Source organism: Anguilla anguilla, chromosome 7, assembly GCF_013347855.1.
Source record: "Anguilla anguilla isolate fAngAng1 chromosome 7, fAngAng1.pri, whole genome shotgun sequence".
Lineage (NCBI taxonomy): Eukaryota > Metazoa > Chordata > Actinopteri > Anguilliformes > Anguillidae > Anguilla > Anguilla anguilla.
Window position 1 is genome coordinate 8,573,520 of NC_049207.1, and position 25,603 is coordinate 8,599,122.

General features: G+C 46.2%; 1 protein-coding gene across 1 annotated transcript in view; it reads right to left on the reverse strand.

Moving 5' to 3' along the window:
- Window positions 1-23,359, reverse strand: part of chchd3a (coiled-coil-helix-coiled-coil-helix domain containing 3a) — a 78,850-nt gene extending 55,491 nt beyond the window's left edge. The window contains exons 1-3 of the mRNA XM_035426178.1: window positions 23,120-23,359; window positions 20,972-22,052; window positions 7,106-7,199 (exon numbers count right to left, since the gene is read on the reverse strand). Of these exons, the coding sequence (XP_035282069.1) occupies window positions 7,106-7,199; window positions 20,972-22,052; window positions 23,120-23,200 (1,256 nt within the window). The 5' untranslated portion in view covers window positions 23,201-23,359. The remainder of the gene's footprint in view (window positions 1-7,105; window positions 7,200-20,971; window positions 22,053-23,119) is intronic.
- Window positions 23,360-25,603: the final 2,244 nt, after the last annotated feature.

Consider the following 25,603-nt stretch of genomic DNA (forward strand, 5'->3'; position numbering starts at 1 on the left):
AGTCCGGAAGGCATCGGTGACGCAGCCTCTCTGGGACACGTTTAGCAAGGGAGGGCATGAAGGACCACGTCGTCCAAAACTACCTTTAAGTCCTACACGAATACCTGCGTCACCTCTCCAATTTCATAGAGCTGCGCATACAGGTGCGGCAGCTTGGTATAAAAGCATATATTACTCATGCGACAGTTAATCATTCACTTTGACCTGATTACTTCTTAAAGCAGCACACATCGTAACACACACTAGAGGATTTTTGTAATGCAGAGTTAAATTCGAAAATTCGAACCTTCACCGCGTCCATTTCGTGGACTGAATGCCTGCACCGAAGCAGCGCGTTCCAACACAAACAAGTGTGTTCCTCTGCTTTGGTTGAGCTCCGTGCCATAAGCAAATACTTCTCCCTCTCTCTCTCTTTCTCTCTCTCATTTTCACGCATATCAGAGATAGCGCTGACGCGGTCCTCTCTGACACGCGCGACCCCCGAGGCCGTTAATATCAGGTCATCGATACCGCAGAAATTCCGTCGGTCGCGGTACCACCGCTTTGTTTTCTACGCCACTATTAATTAACGTAAGCAAAAGGAAAAAAAATGGATGGGGGGTTATGAAGGGGGGCTGGAGGGGAGTTGATTCAGCTTACGCAGGGCCGTGTAAATTTTATTTAAATCAATACTCATTGGTAAACATTGCTTTTCAAAAAGAAAAAAAAAAAAAAGCACGACTGGCCTTTTTTTTTTTTTTTGTACATTGATGTCGATGTGTTCATGCAGATCCTGTGCAACATAAGCATCTGGAACAACAGCTAAATAAATAAATAAATAAACAAACACATCTCAATGAGCACTTCAGGGAATTTTTACACCTAAATTTGGTCTTATCCCCATTTCATCCAGAATGTGCCTAAATGTTTCATTAACACAGCCAGCTAAATTAGCTAAATCTGAGGGATATGGGAAAAAAAGGCTTTTTGTTTTAGACCACAACAAAGCCACAATTACTTTGCCATTTCACAAGGCTGTGAATGCTTTATTGCATTATGGACAGCCTAGTCACCATACACACAATGTCTGTAATGTGCGCGCGCGCACACACACACACACACACACACACACACTTACTGAGAGAGAGCACGCACAATGGAGCGAGAGAAAGCCAGCAATTCAGAAAGATGGCAAGTGAGTGATACAGATAATATCACAAAATATCACATATCACAAAACATCCAGATCGAGATAACACTTCTACATAAACGTTTGTGTCTGCACGAAATAGGAACTTCACAGTTCTGTGCTGTTCTGACCAGCCGCTGCTTCTCGGTGGGGGGGTGGGGGGGGGGGGGGGGTTACTGTCCCAGAGGGCCGCACTTCAAGGACAACTCGTGCAGGCAGACCGCAGGCACCCCAGAGGAGTCACTCTCGCACGTTGAAAGGGGGGGGGGGTTTACCAACTGAAACCCTAGCCCTCCCTGAGCTACAGGAGGGTGGGGGCCACTCACGCGGGACTCCCCCAGGGGCCCGCGCTGGCACGACGAGGATTCGACCTCTTACAGCGGGGCGCGCGACCGCGCCCAGGCCCGCTGCTTCAGCCAGGCGCCCGACCGGAGAGGCCCTCCAGCGGGGAGGAGACTCCCGAGATCCCCCCCCCCCTCTGGAGGTCCACGCACAGGCCAGCCTCACGGACACCGTTTCAGAGTAAAAAGCCGCTCCAGAGGCTCCCCTGCCACGCAACATCCAGGGTCGTTCTTCATTTTTGTTCAGTTAACTCAGAAGAAAAATAGTACAAAAATGCTCTCCTATATTTAAAAAAAATTTCTTTGAAGTGGCTTCATAAGTGGATCCCTCCTCAAATAAAATGGACTTGAGGAAGGATTCACTTGTGAAGCCGGGCCTTTCGCTCGACGCTGAGCAGAGGGGGGGGCCTCTGAACGCAGTCCCCCTTCACTGGAGACGAACGGAGACCCCCCCAGCTCCACTACAGGGGCTTGCACCTGTTACTCAGACACAATGCCCGCCTGATTCATCATTCATCATGCGCACTGCCAACGGGACGGCTCCTTCACAGAAGAACGGAGGAGGAAATTAACACACAATGAAGCCCTTTCGTGAAGCAGGATTACATTTGTGAGAAATGTAAAAAAAAAAAAAAAAAAAAAAATTTGTTTAATACACTCAATGCAGTGGGGAGGGGGCACAAACCAAGAGCCAAGACAGAGAAACGCTCATTTCTACGGTTCAACTCTGTTTTGGTTGAGCATACTTTCTGCCATTGCTAAGAGTTACGCTGCGCTCGTGTCCTCCTGCATGTATGAATCCACTCTTCTTTCTGACACACTCACTGACAACGCAGCGACTACTTTCAACCCTTCAATACAACACGGCGTGCACCAGGAGAACTAGCACTGACTGGCTGACAGGCACATCTCTCAGTCCGATGAAAACACAACACAAGCTGTCAGGTGCCCGCTGAGCAGCTAGAGGGCGCCGATACAGCAGTAACCCAAGGCACCTTGACCAGGACATCACATTACCTCATTTACGTTTAACCTGGTGGACATCCTTACACTGAGTGACACATACTCGCTATTCTCATCGATACAGCTGAATACTTGACTGAAGCAAGCCAGGTTCAGCACCTAGAGCTCCAGGACACAACAGCAGCTTCCCCGCCTGGGATTTTAAGCTCTACGGTAGAAGCCCAGTTTCTTAATGCTACACTGCGGCTAACATAAGCTCCCGCAAACCCCCTGGGGGGGGTGGGGGGACAAAGCCAATTTTGTCCCATAGCTATCGGCTCCTGATCACGGTTAGCCAATTAGCCCACATATCCCAGACAACCTGGGGACGTCACGGCAACAGAGTCAGCACCCGGATGACGTGCCTTCATCAGCTCGGTCATTCAGGAGGCCATTTCATTCCCTTTTTGTAAATAGAGGAATAAAACTAACAAAGCGCGTAATTTCATCGTGTGGACGGTCACTAAATGAGGCTTGAGATGTGCGTGATAACCGGTCGCTGCACCACTTAGCCGAAGAAACCAAACTGTAAACAGGAACTAAAACTGTCAATAAAAAAGGAATTCAATTCTTCTTTTTAAAAAAGCCTAACATGAAGATGACAGTAGGATAGTGTTCAGATTGTATTAACACTCGCAGTAATAAAGCTGTCTAGTAATGGTAGCTTAATAGTGCCTATGTTACAGACCTAGGCATACAGCAAAGACAAGTCTGAAAGTAACCCCAGTTTTGTTTTCATTTGCTGTGGGTGGTAAATACTAGCCTTGCTTTCAGTCACTAATAAAAAAAAAGGAGTACTTCTGTTATGCTGACGAGGCAATTAGAGAAAAGGAATAAATTAGGTTGAAGTAAAACTAACGTTAACAGGCGAATGCTAGAATGATTATGTAATGAAATAACAAAAAAAAGGCAATAAGTTGTTAAAGGTTGAAGTCTGGCATTTCTTTTGCCTGAGAGGGCAAATATGTAGATTTTTCTGAACACGTTTTGAGCAGCATGTGAAAAATAAAATTGGAAAAAGGCAGAAATGTTAACTTAAAGGTTGAAAACACCATTTGGGTACTAGTATGAAAACATTCCTAATGATACCCTGCTGAATATGTTTGAAATATACAGTATTCAGTATTTATCATGAACAGCATCTGAAGTGGCCCTATCAAAGAAGGGTGGAAAAGAAGAGGGCGTGGCTTTAGTTAATAATAATAATAATAATGCACTGCATTAATATAGCGGTTTTCTCACACTCGGCGTGCTTTACAGTGATGAGGGGCCGTATCGTTTTTTGTTTTTAAAAATGAAGACGGTCTCTGCATCAGTTTATTTGCCGCCTCACTTCATCTCTGAAGCCTGGCGCACGTAAGCAGACGGCACGCGGCAAACGAATCGCCCAAAAATTTCACCGCAGGAGTTCGCCGTAACATCAGCGGCCTTGTTCTTTCTGAAGACGCGAAATGATAACTGTCAAAAACAGTTTCGCTGTCAGCGGTCCAGGCGATTTCTCTCCCTCCCTCTGAAGCCCCGTGCAGATCCGCACTGAAAGGAGCCTCTGATTGGACCTGCGGCCCTACCGAGAAAGATCCAATATCCTTCGCCGGGCGCGACAGAAACACTTATATCAGAGCGGGATGGGATCCGCAAAACAACCTTCTGAGGCGGATGAGGACGCGTTGCGGGCGTGTGCCAGTCAACTGCGAACGCAAGAGTCGCCGAATTCGATCATGACAGCCGAAACTGCGCAAAAATCTGCTACAGAAGGGGCTGCTACAAAAGGCTGTGAGGCATTACACAGGCAAAAATCTGCTACAGAAGGCTGTGTGAGAAGGGCAGCCCTCTGAACAGGTTCTAGGACAGGTACGTTAACCACGAAGCTGCATGGTTTTCTTCATTTGGTTGCCATTTTAATAATACGCCATTTTAATATCTTTCGTTTGTCAGCAATAAATGGTTGCAATTGGACATTGGCAGTACGGTCCCAAAAAGACCAGAGGTCCGCTGGCCTCCCATTGGTTCACCTCGTACTGCGCATGACGCGGTTCTACCGGAGACGCCACGTCAGAGCAGCGCGGTTCTCCGTATCCACGGTGGCGGCGCACCAAGCGCCACGTCGGTTACGAGCCGCGGCAGCCACACGCAAACCGACGCAGCGGCGGGCGGCGAGGGCCGCGGCGACAGAAGCCGCACCGCACCTCCGCCAGCTCCTCGGCCTCCTCCGCCATCAGCAGCCCCGGCTGGTGCGACCCGCCTCCCGCGGCTTCCTCCGCAGATGGTTGCCGCTAACGACGTCTCCGTGCAGATGTTCCACAGACGGTAAATTACGGCCGTGTGAAAATCGCCGCGAGCGGCCGGCGGGAAAAATCTGACGCGCTTCACATTTGGACAAAATAAAGGCTTAATGTGGAATATGTCTAATGTGGACTCTTCAGACTAGTCCAGTCAGAGAGATGACGTGTGGTAGAAACACTTCACACTTAACTGAAGGAGGTGGTTCAATTTAAGGGCCACCAGGTAAGGGGTCACTGGCGATGTAGGAGGCGTTAAAACTTGGTGGACACGAGGACCACCCAAGACCCCAAGGATTATTGGTAGAAGAAATTAAGAATTTTAGCCTGTGCAATCAGGTAACTGCACAGTGATCAGTCATCTTCAGCACATATCCACGACAATCTGTAACTTTTAAAACAGTTCTCAAAGTTACCACAAATTAATTAAAAGGTCAGCGAAGAAAGGCAGGTCTGAGCAGAGGCTACGTGAAGCACACCGCAGAAGAAAATGGCCGCTCTGCTTCTCCCTTCCCTTCACACGCGACATCTTTATCTTCCTTCATTTCTTTCTCCACGGAGGGGAGCAGACAGGTGCTAACCACATCCCTCCTCGCCGTGAAATGTCACACTTTAAACGGTGACAGGCGGCTCCATGCCCTGTCAGAAGACCCTTTACCTCTGAGAACGTGTCATTTGTCTTCCCATCAGTCTTCACATCTCCACAAAAGGAAGCAAATAGAGAGGCGGTGTGCTTATGATGTCATCACGGCGAAGCAAAACCAATTTCACTTCAGTCCCATGACATCTGCTCATCAAAAAAATCATATCAGAAGGGCTACTTTCAGAGCAGTTGCCATGGAGACCAACACATTCTCATCTCCGTCAGCCAATCAGAAGTAAGTAAGATTTCTGTTCTGAAAGCTTTCTGTGAAGTCCCACTCAAGGCCTTGCCACACAAATCAGAGTTTCACCCAAGACGAGGTAGTTATTCACAATATTATTTCTGTTTTACATTGGTAAAATCCCTGCCTGCAGCCAGTCACAACATCATTACCGCACTCTCAATATTACGCAACTGTACTACGATTAAACTAAGGATCAAATGCAGAAGTATCTCTGCCTTGACCTTCAGTCTGTCCATTTCACTGCCAAAGGTAAAATGCAGCTTGCCTGGGCCCTTGATACCATAACCTACTGGTCTAAGAAAAGTATTGAGGGGCGGGGTGGGGTAAGCAATTATATTATGCTTAAGCAAAATGCTTCCATAAATATGGCATTTGTTTTTATTCAATAAAACGACATGACATCATCCCTCCAACTGCTTCTCCGGAGCCACGTACTTCATTGAAACGTCTAATTCTGGCTGGCAGACCGTCATGACCTCATACGCACGCTGGAGCAGGCAAATGAAATAACTGCCGCCCTTCAACAGCAGAGTTACTGTCACACGGGGGGGGAAAAGGCAGGCAGGTGTGGGCGTAGCACAGGAGATCCCAGAGGAGGCGGGCACAGGGATACCAAAATCCACTGTGGACGAATCCGTGTCCGGTGGAGGGTCAAGTCATGTGACCGTGTAAACGTTCAGAAAGTATCCGAGTAAAACCGCAAAGGTGGTTTTTCTTTCACGTCGTGTGTACCGGAACATAATGTAATCTCCTACTTACACAGGTCAGAGGTGCAAACGCACAAATGCGTCACTCAGAAATGTCAGCCGTAAGCGTGCGACGGGGAACTGCTGGAGCTCGCTGTCCCGCTGGTCTCTCCACGCTGTTCGGGACCCGCCGTTTCATTTCGTATAACGCCTCAGGACTTGGGAGTGCCTCTGTATGATTTTTTTTTTTTCCCCCTCAGTACTGTTTTACTGTTCTCAGCAGAACCCAAAGACCAGGGATTTTTGTTGCTTTATGCTCCATATTTAGGTCAGTGTCGCTATGTACTGAACCTAACCTCAGAGTTTAGGGTCCTCAGGGCTGAGTGTCTGACTCTGCTGAACCTCAGGGCCGAGTGTTTGACTATGTTGAACCTCAGGGTTGAGTGTGTGACTCTGGGCTGAGTGTCTGACTCTGCTGAACCTCAGGGCCGAGTGTCTGACTCTAGGCTGAACCTCAGGGCCGAGTGTTTGACTCTAGGCTGAACCTCAGGGCCGAGTGTTTGACTCTGCTGAACCTCAGGGTTGAGTGTCTGACTCTGGGCTGAGTGTGTGACTCCGTGCTGAACCTCAGGGTTGAGTGTGTGACTCTGGGCTGAGTGTGTGACTCTGTGCTGAACCTCAGGGTGGACTCTCTCAGAGCGGAGTGGTTTGACTCTATAACTCAGGGCCCTGGACCACTCACCGCTGGAGCATCTCGAGCTCCCTGTTGCTCCTCTCCTGGTCCAGCTCGCGCTGCAGCTCCTCGGCGATCTTCCTCCGCAGGTCCTCCTCGTTTACTTAAAAACAGAAAGAAAGGAGAAACATTTCCTCAGGGAAACTAATGTTCCAGAAAACCCTAATGGGGGCATTAATGTTCATACCCAGGACTCATTATGCGGGAGCACAGAAGGTCATACCTGTCGCAGGGGGAGGTTAAACACTGTTTATTGTACCGACGGTGAGGATGGAGTAGAGCAAAGGGAATATTTTGAATCAAGGTGAGGCTTTGCTTGAAAACCGAGCAATTACATTTCTCAGAAATCGATTCGAGCCATCGGTCGTCTTGTCAAGATTATCTGGTCCGGAAAGCCTTCTGTAAATGTAAAGAGTCATGACGATAATGAGCGATTCACGTGGAGTCTTTCATTGGAGTGGTTAAAACACCCATCCTCGATCTGACGCAGGAAAACTGATTTTTCTGAAAAGGTGCTCCCTGGTGTGCTCTTAACTGAAACACTGCACTGCCCAGACTTTCTAAGACTGCATGTATGGCATGAGGCATTGAGAGAGAAAGAGAGAGCGAGTGAAAGAGAGAGAAAGAGAGTGAGAGTTCGAGAAAGAGGGTGTGCAAGTGTGCCATATTACAGACCAAAAAAAAAAAAAAAAAAAACAGTTTTAAGGGACAGTAAAATTTCACCATGCCAAAAAAGCAGGGTAACTCAGACAGAAACCCCCGACCCCCCTCATTTGACCAATATCAGTGTCGAATGCAGATGAATTTCAGATCTGAATTCAGAACCCTAGCTTATCCAAGATAAAAAGCAAATGAACCAGAGTCATATCACCGAGTGCTTCACACCCCCCCCCATCTAAAGAAATCTGTTTTTCAGTGGAGCATACTTCAGTAAAGCTCAAAAGTAAATTTATGGCATTGTCCCACCGCATACCTCTACAGGATTTCATATCGCTGAATATCAACAAGAATTTCAGGAAATAGACTTCGAGATTCTAACATGAAGGACACACACTATAACAGAATACATTATAAACAGTCACGGCCCATGTGTCAGGTTGATATAGAGCTATGCCACCTTCTAAAAACCCATTATGCATGTTTGAAGAGCAGCCTGTGCTATTGGAGCGATCAGTCATGACACGGCTGAAGTGTCATGTCCAGTTTTAAACACGGACAACTCTTTCTGTCACTTAAAGCATAGGTTTTTCTTGACTGTAATTTACTTTGTGTTAGTCAATACTTGCGCAAGCTGCAAATTTAGGGAAAGTGAAAGGTTTACAGGAAGTATGAGGTATGCTGCCATTAGACACACCTGAATGCCTACATATATGGATTCTGAAACAGGTACTTCATACAGCCTCCATCGTCGCCAACCTGAAGCTGGCGTTTCCCCAGGCTACACAAATGAATTTGTACACAGCCGAAATTACGGTTCTGGCTCAACCAGGAAAAATTAAAATTAAAATTACACAGAAAATTGGCTCATTGTGAACTTAGACAATTATTCAAGCTAGCAGATGAGTTGTTGGCTACTCACAGCAGACCAACAGCACGAAGGTGACTGAACTCACCAGCTGAATCCCTACTGCACCCTCACACAAGCCAGGGGTCTTCATCGCCCAGACCCATTTCGAATCAAAATCACACAAAGCCCAAAATATTTTTATTTCTAGGGCTACAAGTCGTAAAATACCACGCACAAGCGGAAACCGCCTGAGCGATTCATTTCAGCAGGGCAACTCAGCTCCACTCAGACGCCTGCGAAAATGACACCATCCCACAGAGCTGCGCTCACACCAGCCCAATTAAACATCTTTGTATCGACTTGAGTGTTGAGGAATGCTGGGAAACAAACAGACCGGATTTAGAATGAGAGTGGAGGCTATTTTTTTTTTTTTTTCCCGGAGCCCATACATGTCCTAGCCTGGCTACTTTCCTCTATACTTCTATACTAATAGGTTCAGTACGTTGCTGGCCACAGCTGAACGTCTCTTCCCCCCCAAGAGCCGACTGCAATTACCGAACGCAGTCACACAGTTATTTTAACTGAAAATAGCAGCTGAATTCCAGCTGCATAGATCAGCTATGGATTTTAAAGGAAATTCAATGGCCTTACACAGTTCTCAGAGCCCAGGGCAGTTCAGGCATTCCTCCCCCTCCCCCCCCCCCCCCCCACCCCCCACCCCCCAACCCCCAACCCCCAACCCCCCGGCACCCCCGCACCCAGGTAGATGGACATGTCCGATATCGGACAGGAATACCATCTCCGTTGGAACAGACGCGCCGACCAGCCCCGGAAAGAAGTGGCCGGGGGATGATGGATGCGCTCCTCTTCCTCTCCCGGAGCACTGGCCATCGGATTCCACTTTCTTCTGTTCTGCTCCCTGCCTCCTGGATCAATGTTCTCAAACCATGGTGCTCAAGCTGTCTCTGCTAATTTCACTTCCAATCAGGAATACAGCCGTCCTGCAGCCCTCCCAGCATTTCACCAACACTGAGGCAATCTGGTCGACCTGCTGCAGTCGCACTGGAATCTGCACCGTGGACACCTTACGGTGTTCTCCGAGCATTTGCAAAACAAAGAATATTTTTCTTCATGCCAAGAAACTAAATGTAAAGAAAATTGTTACCAACCCCATTGAACATATGGGCATTAGCATCTCTAGTTGTAAGGTAATTTACCCGTTTCCATTAATAACAAAAAAACTAATTAACTGCAGTTGCTGGGTGGAAAATGTCCATATGTTGGAAGTAAGATGTGCAAGTGGTGACGACATTTCCCAAGTGACACCATGAGCAGGGGCGCCTCAGGGAATTACCAAGTATAGTGTCCCGCTGCTCATCTTCAACCAATCACACTGAACTTTTTAAGGAAGCTTGCATTTGGAATGCACAGAGGCATCATGGGGCTCCCCATTAACTTGACCTACGCATGATTCCTGCCCTGAAGCAAGGAGTTTAGATCTTGGAACGTACGCTTCCTATTGTTGATATATCTGTAACTGCAAGAAAAAGCGAAAGCTCTAGGCTTTTAAACTACATCAAATGGTGCACCAAAAAGGTGCAATTTAATTATTTGGAAAGCGTGAACGGACTGCTTAGCGAACTTGAAAACATTTGTCTGGGCTTCTGGGGTCAGCGCATTTAAATGAAGCTTCGACGCACCCCGAAACCTTTATCATTGAGGGCCCCGAGGCTCACGTCACAACATGCATTAGCGCGTCGCTGCGATTCAAATCACGGCGCGCGGGGGTCGGAGGTCGGAGCGGGAGATTGAGGGCGGCGGTGGCCTCGGCGTAATCACCTTGTCCCCGTTTTCGGCTCCTTCCCGGCACGTTTACGGCAGAGCTCGACCGGAGCCAAGGAAGATAACGACCTCAAAAAAATAATAAAATCTCGCCATTCGGAAGCTCCCATTAACTCAGGGTTCAGAAAGGGGAATTATCATCTGACACATTAATTAACGTGTGCAAATAAACCTATGTCACCGCAGCCTCCACGGCTCGGAACCCATCCAGGCTCTCTGAATATAAAATGGTGGCTGTTCTTAATTAAATTTTTTGCAATTTTTTTTAACTGGGGGGGGAGGGATATGCGATATAATGGTGCAATAGGGTGTGATGGCGATTACGGTTTTCAGTTACCCAAGAAAAAGACGACCCAGAAGGAAGATCACTGCCAACGGGACTGGGAGGCGAAATAAACTTTGCACCTAAATACCCGACACCCACGTTGCAGTGAGATGCGCCTGAACGTGTCCCAGACCGGGAACATGCCATTCTGGCCCCGCTATTAAAATGGGTACACCGCAGCACGTCGGCACCATCCTCCACAGTATTAATTATCTTTCAGCACCATAGCTTCAGAGCACAGGTCTGCCTTTCCCAGAGCATGGTCAGAACCATCAGAGGGCTCGACCTTCCCCTCCAAACGTCACCGGCCCGCTTCCTGCAAACCCCGCGCGTGAAAAATAGCCCTTTAAGTAATGACGTGGGCCAGAGTGCCATATTTAACACCGCCACTGCCCAAGGCCGCGGATATCTGCTTGTTACCGCGACGATGCCCCGGCCGATAGTATATTTCACCACGGGGGCCGGCGGCGCATTAATCACTCGGCATTCTGGGTAAGGAATGCCGGGGTGCGCTATTCCATGCGTCTTCTTCGGGACGTTGATGTTTGATTAAAAAAAAAAAAGGAAAAAGGGAATTAAAAGATAGTGTGCGATAAGAAATGGAACACAGAACGCAGTGCATACGATTCCTGGCCGCAGGACGAATCAATCGCATCTCTCCCCCCACCGGCCCCCCAACCGAGAGAGAGACACACAGCCATTGGCACTTCTCCCACACGGCTGAATCTTTCATCTGTGGACAGTGGGTTCAACGTTTGGGGAGGAGGGGGGGGGGGGGCGGACGAAAGGAGAGAAACAAAGGGAAAGGGAAGAGGATAGAAAGAGAGATGAAGGGGGGGGGGAAACAGGCAGCGAAGAAGCAAAGAAAACAAGAGAGGAAGGAGAAAAAGAGGACGGAAAAAATTGGGTATGGATGACAGAGACAGACCGAGACAAGCAGAAAGAATGCTCGTGTCAGAGCACTCGCAGGAAGGCAGAATGTAGGCTACAACAGGGCCCCACTTTTCGACATTACGGAGTGGTGTACAAAAACCAGCCCATACAAAAAACTGTCACATCCAATTCAGCCAAGTATATATCAAAGAACATCCACACAGCGACCGCAGACAGCAATTCGGCAGATTTTATATATTACTTTCGCTTGTTGATTGTTCAATAAGATGGTGCAGTGAGTGAAAAAAAGAGAGAAAACCCGGTGTGCCTGCTCTCAAAGATACATAAAACGTCTTGTGAAAGACGCATGGTTATGGCCTGCATTACTACGGCAACACAGCAACGTATAAAAGCCAGTATATATATATTTTTTTGTAAAGCATCGCAGTGATGGAATTGAAAAGATTCGAGTTGCTGGCCGAGTGCTTCCCCGGCTGAATTGGAGCAGTGGCCGACGGCAACGATGGGGGCAGCGGTAAGGTCAAGCTGCTACGCGACTGGACGCTTACCCAGGAGGCCGTGCGCTCAAGTGGGCCACTGACACTCCAGCCCCGGGCCGAAATCCGGGCCGACGAACGGACCGAACGGTCTGGAGAAGGCTCACAGCCGTAAGAAGTGTGCTGTTGTGACCCCCCTGGGCTCGCAATACCGAGCTTCTAAAAGCGGCACTTTCCACAGCGCTTCCACACCGTAACGCGTCACGTTCTGCAGCACCTCCATTAGCAGATGTTTCAGTCGGGGGGAAACCCACAGGTGATAAACCCCCACCCCACCCCACCGCTCCCCCCCCCCCCCCCCCAACCCCAACCCCCCCCCCCTTCAGCGGCCCCCTGAAGAGCAGAAAGGCCGTGGAATATAACGGTACGATGCCTTTACAGGCCGAGCCAGCGTCACGCACAGGTGCCCCATGCAAATGTTAAAAGATCACATTACATCATCTCTGGGGTTGGTTTCCTCCTGGGGGATGCAGGAGAAATGAGTGTGAGGAGTGGACGAGCGAGGTTAAACACTCATCAACCCCCAAACCCGTAAGGGGGGGGGGGGGGGGCAGCCAATTCAGTGAGGAGGGGCGCACCATTGGTACTTTTATATGGGTTTTCGCCTCAAAGGTCCTAGAAACTTTTAACCTTCAACAAGAAATTGGAAGATGAATCAATCCTTTTCTGCTGCACCCCCAAACCACTCGAGACTGTAAAAAAAGACCAAAACGCGTCCATATCTTCTTGTCGAGATTTCATTTAAAAGGTGTTTTTCTCTCCCTTGTTTTCCGCTGGCGGCCCGCGCGGCGATCCAGAAGCAAGGCGATCAGGCAGGACGGCCGCTTCCTGTTGCGTTGCGTGGGCTCTGCGTATGAATATTTATATCCTCGGGGAGAAGGCGTGTGGGAGGCACAACCTTGACCACGGAGCAGTCGGAGCGCACGCACGACTCCCGCCTGATTTAGAGACGGACTCGCCGTCGAGAGTCCCGCCCAATACCTGGGCTCGTGGGCGCGCATAATCAATCAGCGCATTGAGGTCCCTGACCCGCGGGCGTCAGGGCATCTCCGAGCGACTCCTTAATGAGATCTGTGACCGCTGAACTCGGAAGGCACCTTTGAATTGGAGCCCATTTGCACGTTCTCTCAAAAAAAAAAAAAAAAAAATCTTCACAGGAAATAACGTGGCCGGGAAAAATGGAGAATCGAGCCATCGGTTTTGTTCAATGTTCAAGTCACAGCCCTGAAGAGTTGTTACTGTGCACCGCCAATCGGTTGTCTGGAGGCCAACTGAGCAGCAACACATTCAATAACATCAGCTTAGCATTCAGAGAAGGGATCTTTCCATTTGTCAAAACAATAAATCACAATGTGCTGTTTGCAATGAAAAATTACAACAGCAAATGAGCGAGAAACTAATCTTTTGTCTCAACTGAATCCCACTTGTGCTTGCTTTTTCCCCTTTTGCAAAGTTTAGGATAATGCGTGAATTAAAGGTAGCCAATTAGAGCACATGGAAAAGTGGTAGCTTATGGTTTTTGTTGCATTTTCCGCCCAAAAAAACACAAATCTTAAGTTAACACCACGGAAGGTTCACGGTTTGCCAATCCCAAACTGAACTGCTGCACACAAGTGCCATGGGGAAATGGGAAGCTTGCTGCTGGATTTTTCATTTTTGTGACACAAGACTCCACCCATAGTGCATCAAAGGTGTCGTTGCCGAGGCAATGGGCCCCACCCATTATGTCTTCAGGTGTAGTGTGCACTGGAGAAGAACTCATTTAAACAAGAGTGGCTGAAGGTGAGACAGAGCACCCCGCATCACTCCCGGAGGCATGATGGACAGCAAGTCTGCGCCTCAACATCTTCACACTGATTATTTACATGACCAAAAGAGTTTTTAAGAATTCCTCTCACAGGCTGGCGAGAGAAACCCCTCCAACCTCATGCCAGTGCACTTCCTTTTGAAGCCAGGCGGTCGTACAGAGAGCATCTCATACGGAGAGCGCCCCTCGAGCGCGAGGTCATCCCTTCGCAGTCGTCTAACGGCGGGAACGCGAGGAGGAGGAGGAGGAAAGACGAGAATTCGCCACGGCGACGCGTTCCGTGATCCAGCGTAGTCGGAAGGAGAGGAGAGAGAGAGACATCCCCCGATGCGATGGTGGAGAAATCAAGACGGCCGCCGCGCGACCCTGCCTCGCGCAACAACAAGCCAGGCGATTGGCTCAGCCGAGAGGCCACGTTCTCATCAGCCCGCATTCAGGAAGAAGGCTTTTACCCAGACACACCTTTTCGCTTTTCAACACCGCACTCGACAGAGCCCAGCCGGGAAAGGCACGGGGGAAATTAACTGGAGAGCGGGGACACAAAAGACTGAACCGCTGCGTTCCGTACTCTCGGTGAAGAACGCTTTCTGATGCAAATAGATAAACCTGGAATCGCAGATCCTCATCTCGTTTTTCAGAATGTCAAGAATTAGCCTTTGCAGAAGCTGAAGTCAAACGGCCCTACATGCACCACGTTCCATCTGAGGAAACAGACGTTCTTCAGAGCATTCAGAAATCCCAATTCAAAATTCCGTGCCCAACAGATGTGTGGAATCCATCCAACACTCTCCTGACCTCTGAACTTGCCCAGAGCTCTTTCTGAATGCTTTACTAAAGCCTACATGAGCAGGTGAAAAGTAGATCAAAGCAATGAAAAGAATTAAGCTTAGGGACAATTAAGTTATCCTGGACGGTCGGTCTGCATGTTCTCAAATACCTCTGCAAATGATACAACTGATGTGCCTCACTCATCAAAAAAAAAAATCTTAGAAAGAAATGAATTAGCTCAAACCCTAATTTACATCTTCATAATGCTTGAGTTGCAGACTATTGATAAATTAGTAAAACATAATTGCAATTCAAGTAAAAACGCAATCTGCTTGCCGCTGCGTTTCACTTTCATCATCTCTGAAGTCTGAAGTGAAAATTCTCTGAGGAACAGACTGTATGATAAAATTGTTTATGTGCAGTATGTCATTTTCATTAATGTTTTGCAGCACAGATGCTTGACTTTTTCCATTTAATAGAAAATGTCTTGGCCTTTTCATTTCAGATATATCCTCCACTGTAAATACATTCATTTCCAGTGTAGAAATCTGCATGAAGAGAGAGAAACATCTTTGCTGCTTTTATGAATTTAATGCAGAAGGTTCAGATAAACTCTACGCTCTTATAAAGGGGCTTCATCACATCCAAGATAGAACTGAAGTTGTGAACTTAAGCTAACCTATGACAAAATGATAACAGTTTACAACACTCGTTCCCAGACCTGTGAAAATTTCTTGCATTCCCCTGAGATGCCCTACACTGTACTAACGGAGTGCTGCTTTTTTACCTGGCAGGACAACTTATTGAAAGTCAAAAGATGGTATTTGCAGCATCATAAAAATCTGCAGAAAAGTTCTGAATGAACCCTGGACAGACAGTGCAAGCTTTGAAGGGGAAATGTCTGATACTGGCCAAAATTCCCAGAAGGTTATTGGTATCCCTGACAGGGCTTTACCTCACACAAACCTTTTCTCTGTTGTAGTAAGATATTGAATTCCCCACAGTCTATAGGAACACATGGGAACTAGCTTAGCAATGTTCAAAGCACATCATTTTACAATTTACTATTCCTGTTTTAAATTTACCAGAGCTTCATAAAGCATTTAGGCCTACATATTTGCAGTATGCTCCAGACCGTGTCAGTTTGCTCCTGCCTTTGAACCAATGTGTGAATTCAAAAATTATGTTTTTTTTTCCCAAAATAGTTTTGACAACTCACACATTTTCTTTGGCTGTAACAGTACGATGTGGTTTAATTTAACAAGCGGTAATCTACAGTTTTACAAACACAGTTTCTAAGTCGCATATGCTCAGAATTCTAAATTTCGTAAATATAACTCGACAGCTGATCAGCTGCGGTCTGAATTGTAATCTCTTAAAAAAGCGCAACAAGAACTCACTTCAACATTGGCAGAAAAAGTCAGCAAATACAAACCGACAGCCTAAAACTGAAAGTTTTATCGTGGCTTACTGCCACTAGCTTCACAGAGCTTTAAAACAGCCAGAGAACTGAGAAAGCACTTTTACAGTCCTGTGACAGCAGTACAGTGGCTTTCTTTGTAAAAAAAAAAAAAAAATCAAATACACCACAAATTTAAAGGAAAACAGTTACAATGTTGTACATTACTGGATTAAAATATGCAGATATTTTTGGGATTGAAATGCAGATATTTTTGGGATTGAAATAGAATACCAAGATGGAGATTGTTAAGGGATGTGCCAAACTATAATTTGTAATTTTTTTTTTTTTTTTTAAAAAGGACTAGCTAACGTTTTGTTCTCTCCGATTAAGTTTTGTTCAGTCTTCTATTGGTCCAATGAAGGTAATCAACCAATAGAAGGCTTTTTTTATGGAAGTTCAGTAAAAAAAAAACCCTTTGGCAAAAACCACAAGACAAAGTTGTCAACAGGAAAAAATAAATCGCAATTCAGAGGTAACAGAAAGCACTCGACTGTTTAGCCCCCCTGCGAAAGTGCGGAGGCGTGGTTTTAATCACTGCAGAGTCGCTGTACCGTGGTTTCGATCAGCACACAGTCGTTCCACAAGCCCATTTAATTGGATGCTTCTAATAGTCTCACTAATTGCGCCACTTCATGGATGGAAAAACCGCGAACGCGCCGTCAAATCAAAGCGAACCTCCCACTCGCTCGCCGTACCGCTCGCTTGGCGCCCGCTCTCTGGCGCCTGTGACCTCAAGTGGCCATTTCAGTGGCAGGAACGCTCTCACGTGGGCTCGCATACGCAGAGGAAAGCTGGTCCCACCCCGGTGCCGTCTACGGTCTAAGGGTTCCCCTCATTGGGTACTAAACACTTTCAGAGGCGACTCACAAGTGCGATACACAGAATGCCATCATTGGTATATACCAACGGGGAGAGAAAGAAACAACAACAAAAAAAAACTAAATCATGGGAAATGCATATAAAGTTGCATCCAGCTGTAGGAAATATCCCTCTTATCAATCATCAAGTCTATTGCGACCATTTGCATTCCTCCACTCCTAGATGAAGAGGCAGGCGGCAGCGTCCAGAGGTAGCGATTTCCAGCGACATTACAGACGCAACCCAGCTAACAAATGGACACACGTACGTCTCAAAGGCGGAACATGCATGCATGACACACAAGAGCATCTCTCGGCGGAAGATCAAGGACCAATCAAAGGTCGAACCGAAAGCCACATTATATCAAAGCGCCCGGCGTAAAGTGCAGTAGATGCACTGGTTATATCATCAAGAAGGTCTGGCAATCAAAATGCCATTAGATCCGACAGCTCTGAAAACCTCGGTTTCATCCCATTCCCGACAGGCATTCATATTTCCGTGCATGCGTCGCTTTCAAAAGGGCTCTCCACAATCTGTTGTGAAGCCGCCCTTTTCGCGAAAACGGAGGGGGGGGGGGAGGGGGGGGTTGAAGAAAAACGCGTCCCGTTATCAGCGCAAAGGGTAAAATATGCACAGGCACAAAGCCGGGCGCCGGTAAATCTCCGCTTCCAACAGGACATAAATCCAGAGAGACGGGAACGTGCAACAGTGTCAGCCCCCAGACCAAACGGACCGCTTAATTACAGCGCTGATTCATGAACTTTGTAACTTATTATGAGCGCAAATTAATTTGTTCCATTAGCGGCATTTGCAATTATACCCCGATCATATTAATCATCAGCAGACAAGGCAACAGAACGCAAACTCAGAACGCAATTGCAAACTCCACTTTAAAATATATATATATATATATATATACATTCTGAAAGACCCATTAAAGTGAAGGAGGCACATTGCAGGAAGGTGGAGAGCTGCTCTGGCATCCAGCTCAATACATGATTAGTGCCAAATCCATATGCGACTCGTATGTACTCTGTTAGAGTTGAATTAACACTGGACATTTTTCCGTGTAGAAGACAGAGTAGGAGGAGTAATAAAGGGCAAGTCCCAGGGTCTCCATCAAAGTTCGGATTGCTTAGATTGCCAAAAATGGGAGGCAAAAGTAGAAAAAAAAAGTCTCATTAGCTTTCTGAAATCTCCAATGAGCGAAAGGCTACTGGCTGTTATGGACAGAGGTGCTTCTCCTCAATCACTCCAACTCATCAGTCTTTGCAAAAAAAAAAAAAAAAAAGGCACTCTGTTCCAATCAGATTTCACTGCGCTCTGACTGGCCAATACGTTTGGGTTTTTAAGTGATGAACCTTCCCTTGCGTAAAAGGCAGTTATTTCTTAAAGCCGCCGCCTTCTAGTTAGCGCCGCAAAGTAAGGTCATCTGGCAATCTGACACGCCGTTTCTAACAGGGCCCGCGGTCTGACAGCGCGACAGCCTGGGTTCTGACCCGTTTAGCGCCGCTGTGCTCCCGGTCCCACACGTCATTTGTCTGAGAGGCAGGTGACGAGACCGGGCGGAGGAAGTACAATCAGAACCTTAACACTCCAAATCACTCCAGGCTAGAGCGTGAGAGGGAGCTAGACCAGGGGTCCCCAGCCCTGGTGTCCGTCAGCCGCAGGGCCCGCCCCTTTCCGCTCTTACTCAGCATTCACTGGTCAACTGAAGGAAAAGGTCACCAAAGAATCTTTTTTGTGTGTGTACTATCTGACTAGTTGACAATGCAAACACGGCAGCGCACAGTAAATATGATACACTACTTCAGAAGCTAGGAGCCCCAAAAGTTGGGATAATTACTCTTAATGACAGTTGGGAAGAACTAATCTCCTGTTTAATGTGGAAAAACATATGTACATCAGCATTCACGCTCACAGCTAGTCATTATCTTCGCGATTTCAAAAATCAATCATGTATATGAGTGCCCTTCCCTGTCCGCAGCAATCGAGCAACAACGTCCCCATCTTCTCGCCATTATCTTGAAAGTGAGAGCAGCCCCTTCCACATCTCCCTTGCCTGAAGCTCCAAATGTTAATTGCAAAGTCTCTGGGCCGGATTCGATCAAACAAACTTAAGACTGTTTTAAGGGCATATGCAATTCAATTGAACCCTCTGGATTAATCTGCCACCTTATCTCAATAAGGGGATACTTTGCTTGCGCCATTTATTATAAAACGGCGACAGGAAGTAAGAGTTTCAAAGCAATAAAAATAAGTTCTCGTGAAGCGACGGTTTGACTGGCCAGATCACTTTTTAAAATGTCTGCTAAAAGCTCCGTGTCAGACGCTTTCGAGCGCTCTGAATTCCATAACCTGGGCGTGAGAAAGGGTGTCCCAGAGCAGCAGTCCATATCGATCAGAAGGGCACTGAATATGTGAGCGTGTGACTGCAACGGGCGAGTGTTTATGAGTGAGTGTGACTGCAAGCACACCTGCCATTTGCAAATTCTTTAAAAAAAAAAAAAAAAAAACCATTTTTGGGTAACCTTTAATACCAGATGCTAAACCGCACCAAACAGCTTGAGTAGTATTAAACATACTGCATTAGGAAAAGTCAAACTTTACCCTTGAGTGGAAAATGCTATTTTCTTTGTTGGAAAGCAAATGATTTTCAAAGCCTAAAGAATCTCAACCCCCACCCCCATGAGGACCTGTTGACTCTACTGAACGAGTCTCTATAATGCATAGTGAAACGAATGAATGAATGCTGGGAGATTCATTAACTACAAGATTAAAAACAAAAGTCCGCTATGCCACATTGTAACACAACATTGCTCCCAAATACAACTTGATCGTTCCTTATTCATATTACTTTTTGATAATGCAAATGTTTATATTGGGGGGGGGGGGCAGTGAGGTAGTATCCAAACTACCAGAACAGCAGCAGTGACATCACAGTTGCAGATAGAATATTATCACTTGTGACATAGCAACAGTGGAGTAGGCAGCCCTATATATCTGTGGACAGCGGTGGTTATCCAGTGCATATAGAATGCCTCTGCTGTGATTGCCAGGATATATTTAGCTACATTAACCATTCTAAGAGCCAAGGAGGGAGGACAAATTTTCTTGGGCTATGAAGAGCAGAGCCATCTGTTATTGTTCTATACATCAGTTCCCATGTGACCCACTGGTTTTTCCACCACCTACTTCAGCATTACAAATCTAGTTTATTTAATTTAATACAAGTGTTATCACAGCAAATGCACACATGTCAGAGTGAATGAGTTAGTTTGACACAGTAAGGGTATGTGTGACTAACTGATTAGGAGAGCACGTGTTGCAGAGTAAGTGTTATCGGGTGAATGCGCATTTCTGTTTAATTCATGGGCCCCAGAAGTCATGCCGTCATTCTCTTCGGGCTTGTTAGCATTTTCCGGACTTCTGGATCAAAAAATTTGACGGCCAATGGGAGAAATTAATGACGTTTTCCTAATTCCTTCAAAATAATTTATTTGGACATTTGGAAGTTTTTTGTATGTGAAAAAAAGAATAATTTTCACCCACTTTTTATAATCTAAAAAAAATCTATGTAATTAAAAAAATAATATTCGCAGCAGTGTTAGCTTGTTGCTAGCAAAAGAATTATATCAGTTGGAAAATGGCATCAGAATTCAGTGAATCCAGTACAATTTAAGAGAGAAATGTTTTAAACTGCAGTTTAAACCACAGACTGACAGGGACGGTTAAGTGAAACTCCCATTCATTTCCTCCATAGAGAAAGTACCCTTTGATCCAGAAATCCATATATGGGTAAAGGTTTTAATCTGTGTTACGTCAGACTTCTGAGGCCCATTGCACATTAATCAAGACAGGGCGAAAGAGACTCACCAGGTGGAAGTGGAGGCGGGGCAAAAATGTCAACTGTGGCAGGTTGTGGAGGCAGGTCAACCGGAGGAGGAGGGGCAATGATTTCAATAGGGGGAGGGGCAATAATTTCAACAGGGGGAGGGACAATAATTTCAACAGTGGGAAGGGCAATGGTTTCAACATGGGGAGGAGCAATGATTTCAACAGGTGGAGGAGGGGCAATGATTTCAACAGGTGGAGGAGGGGCAATGGTTTCAATGGGGGGAGGAGGGGCAATGATTTCAACAGGGGGAGGAGGGGCAATGATTTCAACAGGGGGAGGAGGGGCAATGGTTTCAAGAGGGGGAGGAGGGGCAATGATTTCAACAGGAGGAGGAGGGGCAATGATGGTTTCAACAGGGGGAGGAGGGGCAATGATGCTTTCAACAGGGGGAGGCGGGGGAACCACGGTTTCGACAAGGGGAGGAGGGAGAACAATGGGTTCTGAGGTAAGAGGTGGTGAAGGAGCAACAGGCTCAACCACGGGGCTCGGTGAGGGAGAAGGGACCACAGGCTCAACAAGGACCGTTAAAGGGGCCACTGGTTCCACAACAGGAGGTGGAGGAGGGGGCGCTATGGGTTCGACCACGGGAGGGGGAGGGGCAACCGGTTCTACCATGGGTGGTGGAGGCGGAGGGGGGGACACAAGTTCAACAAGTGGAGCAAGAAGAGGGGCCAGGGGTTCGACAATGGGAGGTGGAGGGGGAGCTACTGGTTCGACAACAGGTGGTGGAGCTGGAGGAGCTACAGGTTCAACAACAGGGGGTGGAGGTGGAGGAGCTACAGGTTCAACAAGGGGAGCTGAAGGAGGGGGAGCCACGGGTTCCACTGGGAGAGGTGTGGGGATGGGGGCTACTGTTTCCAAAATTTTTGGTGGAGGTGGTGAGACGATGTCACTCGTGGGAGCAGGAGGGGGGGCTACAGGTTCTAGAATGGGAGGAAATGGCAGAGGGGGGGCAGCAGGTTCCACAGGCAGTGGAGTCATTGGGACCCTTGGTGGCGATCGTGGATGGACTGGCGCAAAGGGGGCCTCTCTCATACGATTGATGACATTCTCCGACAGCTGTCAATGGAAGAGAGCAAAGCAAGAAACATTACCATCCCATGTAGTCTCACTGCAGCTTTGATGTGAACTGGGCTGAGAAGTATAAGCTAAACTTAAGCTGCTACTCGAGTGTATACAACGCAAGGAGCGGGGTTCATACAGCAGTGCTCCACCTTTCAGAAAGAAAAATAAATGCTGGACAAAAAACTGTTCCAGGTTGCAAAGTTAAACTTATTGACCAAACGTGAATAAAGATGCCTTCCCTGACAGATCAATTTATCCAGGATCAGAGGAAAAACTAAAGGAGGTGACAACTGCAGATTTTGAACGACCGCGGACACCTGCTTCAAGGTCGCCCAGGCTGTTTTTGAGGGACAGCGATTAGTAGGTGAATACCCCAACCATAATGTGTTGACCTTGGAGCAGAGGAGCAGGGAAAGGCACTGCTCAAGGATATGTATAACGCATATGCATACTCGCTGCGGCTCCCAAAAGCTGGCAGCAGACAATGCTTAGCCGGCTATCGAACTAGTTTGTGTCTACCCAGGTAAGAGCAACAGTGGAACACCCGGGCAGGATGCAACGATGAAAGAACTATTACTGTGCGTGAAAACATTTTCACGTTTCAATTTCAGTCATGAACAAAGCTGGGCTGTTTTGATATACAGGCAGTATTAGCTAGCTCTACTGGCTTACATAATAGAAATGGGGTAGCTACCAAGTTCATTCATTCCTGAGGCAGGCGAGCTAACAGTTATTAAGGTTATTACGGCTTTGCGTTTACAACCTGTGTATTTACGGTTCCCATACCAATTATCTAGCTAGCAAGTGTGACCACGATGGAGACAACAACCAAGCTCACCAAGACAGAAGATATGTGCTAATGCTAGCTAGACAGTACCAGCGGTATTGTATCGGAGTAGTAAACTAACGCTTGCCATTTCTTAAAGGGTGACGCCAGCGTTTGATCCAAACTAGTAGCTAGTATACCAAACAAAGACCAATGCATGCAACGTATTGATCGTGTAGTTGACAACACCGAACAGTAATAATTTCATCTGTCTACTCTATCTTTTCTCACTCACCCTAATGCCCTTCACAATCGTAACGTTGTCATTCTCGTCCGATTCAAAGGAGACGCGGCGGGTGCTGTTGCTGCCTCCCATGCTTGCAGAAGTACGCGAAAGCTATCTGGCTAAATGTAATATGTTAATCAATCCACACTATAAACAGTTTGAACACCTGCACCAAATCACCAAGGCCTCACGCCTCGGCACACAGTATAAAAGCACTACCGGTCCCTGCCCTTCCCACTTGTGAACTATGAAATAACCGTTGCTCCCATTGGCCGGTTTGTGTAACATTCCTGTGGAACATTGCGATCTATTGGTTAGTTACCAGCTGTTACGGAAGCAGTAGTAAAAATAACAGCCATGGTACAAGCTGTTCGTGAACGATCGGTGTTCTTGTTCTCGCCTCTCGGAAAATAAGTTTCCGCTTTTCCTGCTGTGGACATTTCCTCCAACGTTGTATTATGAATAATAACGTGCGTACGTGTGTCGCTGTCAACAAGCTGGCGGCTTCCACACCAGCACCATTCCCCTTATATATTGTTACAATGTATAATGCAATATATATATATATATATATATATATATATATACATATATATATATATATTATATATATATATTAGGTAGATTGAAGTATTTGTATATTTATAGTCCTGAAAAAGCTTCATTGATAGGAAATGTGACAAAGCACAATATTAGAAGGCATAAAAAGAAAATATATCAATGTTGAATTTGGCAGTAATCTTTGTCATCTCACTCAAGACAAAGTCATTCAAAGACTGAGGATTGGTGTAAATAAAATCAAGGCATTTTGTAACAATCTTTTTTAGATACAGAGGGACACACACACAGGCTTACATACAATCTATTTTTAAATACTACATGGGTTTTGAATTATATTAATAGACCCTATGTATACACATTCAGGACACACCAAGCCTTCCAAATCACTTCAGTTAAGTTTATAATGTACAGAGAAGAAGAATACATTTTGCTGCTCAAATGTGCATGTTTCTTTTGTTCTGTTCACAGCAGGAAAAGTTGTGCCAGCAGAAAATAACTCTCAGGTAGGGAAGATGAAAAAAGAAGCATAAATATTATCTCACAGCTGGGAAGCAGCTGTCTTTGACTCACACACAGCAGAAACACAAAACACATTACTGTTTTCTACTTCTCTGCAAAATAGGTTTTTTTTTTTTTTTTTTTTACAGACACAAAGCAGAGGTTTTAGCAGCAGCCATAACAAACAGCTTGTGACACATTGATCCAGGGGAGTCTCTTAGCTCCAGACCTGCAGATTTGTAAAGAGATATTATATCAAAACTACTTATTCTGGCCAGCTTCAAGTCTTTACTCCTGAAAAGCCCTAATACAATTGTACTTTTAATAATCTGCCGGAATAAACACTTGAATATTACACCTTTGCCTTATAAAGTGTTGGAAAGACTCTTGAAAGAGACAGAGGGCCTATTGGAGCTCTTTTGAATTCTGATAGTGTACTTTCTGTGAGAAGTATGGGTTTCTGTGTAAAGGCCTTCAAAGCCAATGTAGATTGTATTTTTTCCATTTAAGAAGATGGATGCAGATCTTCCTCAATAAAAGCAACGGTTGTCGTGTACACCTGTAGTATACAGTTGTGCGTATGTGTTCATTTGTAGAGGGGGTTTCTGCTGGTGAAAATAGTTATTATTTGGTATATGATGGTAATGTTGAGATTGCTCAAGATTCCTTGCCTACATAGTAGGATTTTAGCATTAAGCAGTGCTTTTGAGAACATTCAGAGATCACTGCTGTATACTAAAGCCTTGGAGTATTAATGGAACAAGCTGTGATGCCACGTGATTACTTAGAAAAAGTCAGCTAGCAACACACGTCTTGCGAACAGCCATTTTGATGTAATTTGTGAATAGTCTCTTTAACTGGTGAGCTGACAACAGAAAATGACAGCGGGTAAGGGTGACATCACCGCATGCTGTACATGGATCTAGTAATGTATGTCAATAACGGCCGCTCTGCATGGCAGTCTGGAGTTGTGTGCTTACTATGTTATGGTCTAAACATGTCTGAGAGGGGACACATACTGTCATGTATTGGCACAGATTGTCTAATTGATTGTTACACTAGCTGTCTGCATCATAAAACATCTCATTAGGGTTTACATATGAAATTATAGGAGATGCATTTTATTTCAATGTACTTTTGGAGGCTGTATTCTTGTTGGGTGAAGAAATTATACATCTCTGAAAGCAATCATATTAATCCTTTGGTCATTATTAGTTAGACTGATGAGAGAGACGAAGGCCATCACATTTTCACATTTTTCTGTTGAATGAAATAACATCACATGTGCACGTCCTTACATGTCCACCGTAATTATTTCTCCTCTGTCCTGCAATTTGCTGGACTGATTAGACGTTAATAGTGGTTGAAGTGGATATAGGCTGATCTCGAGAATAAATAATTGGGAGACTGGAGCATTTCTTATGATGTAATTGG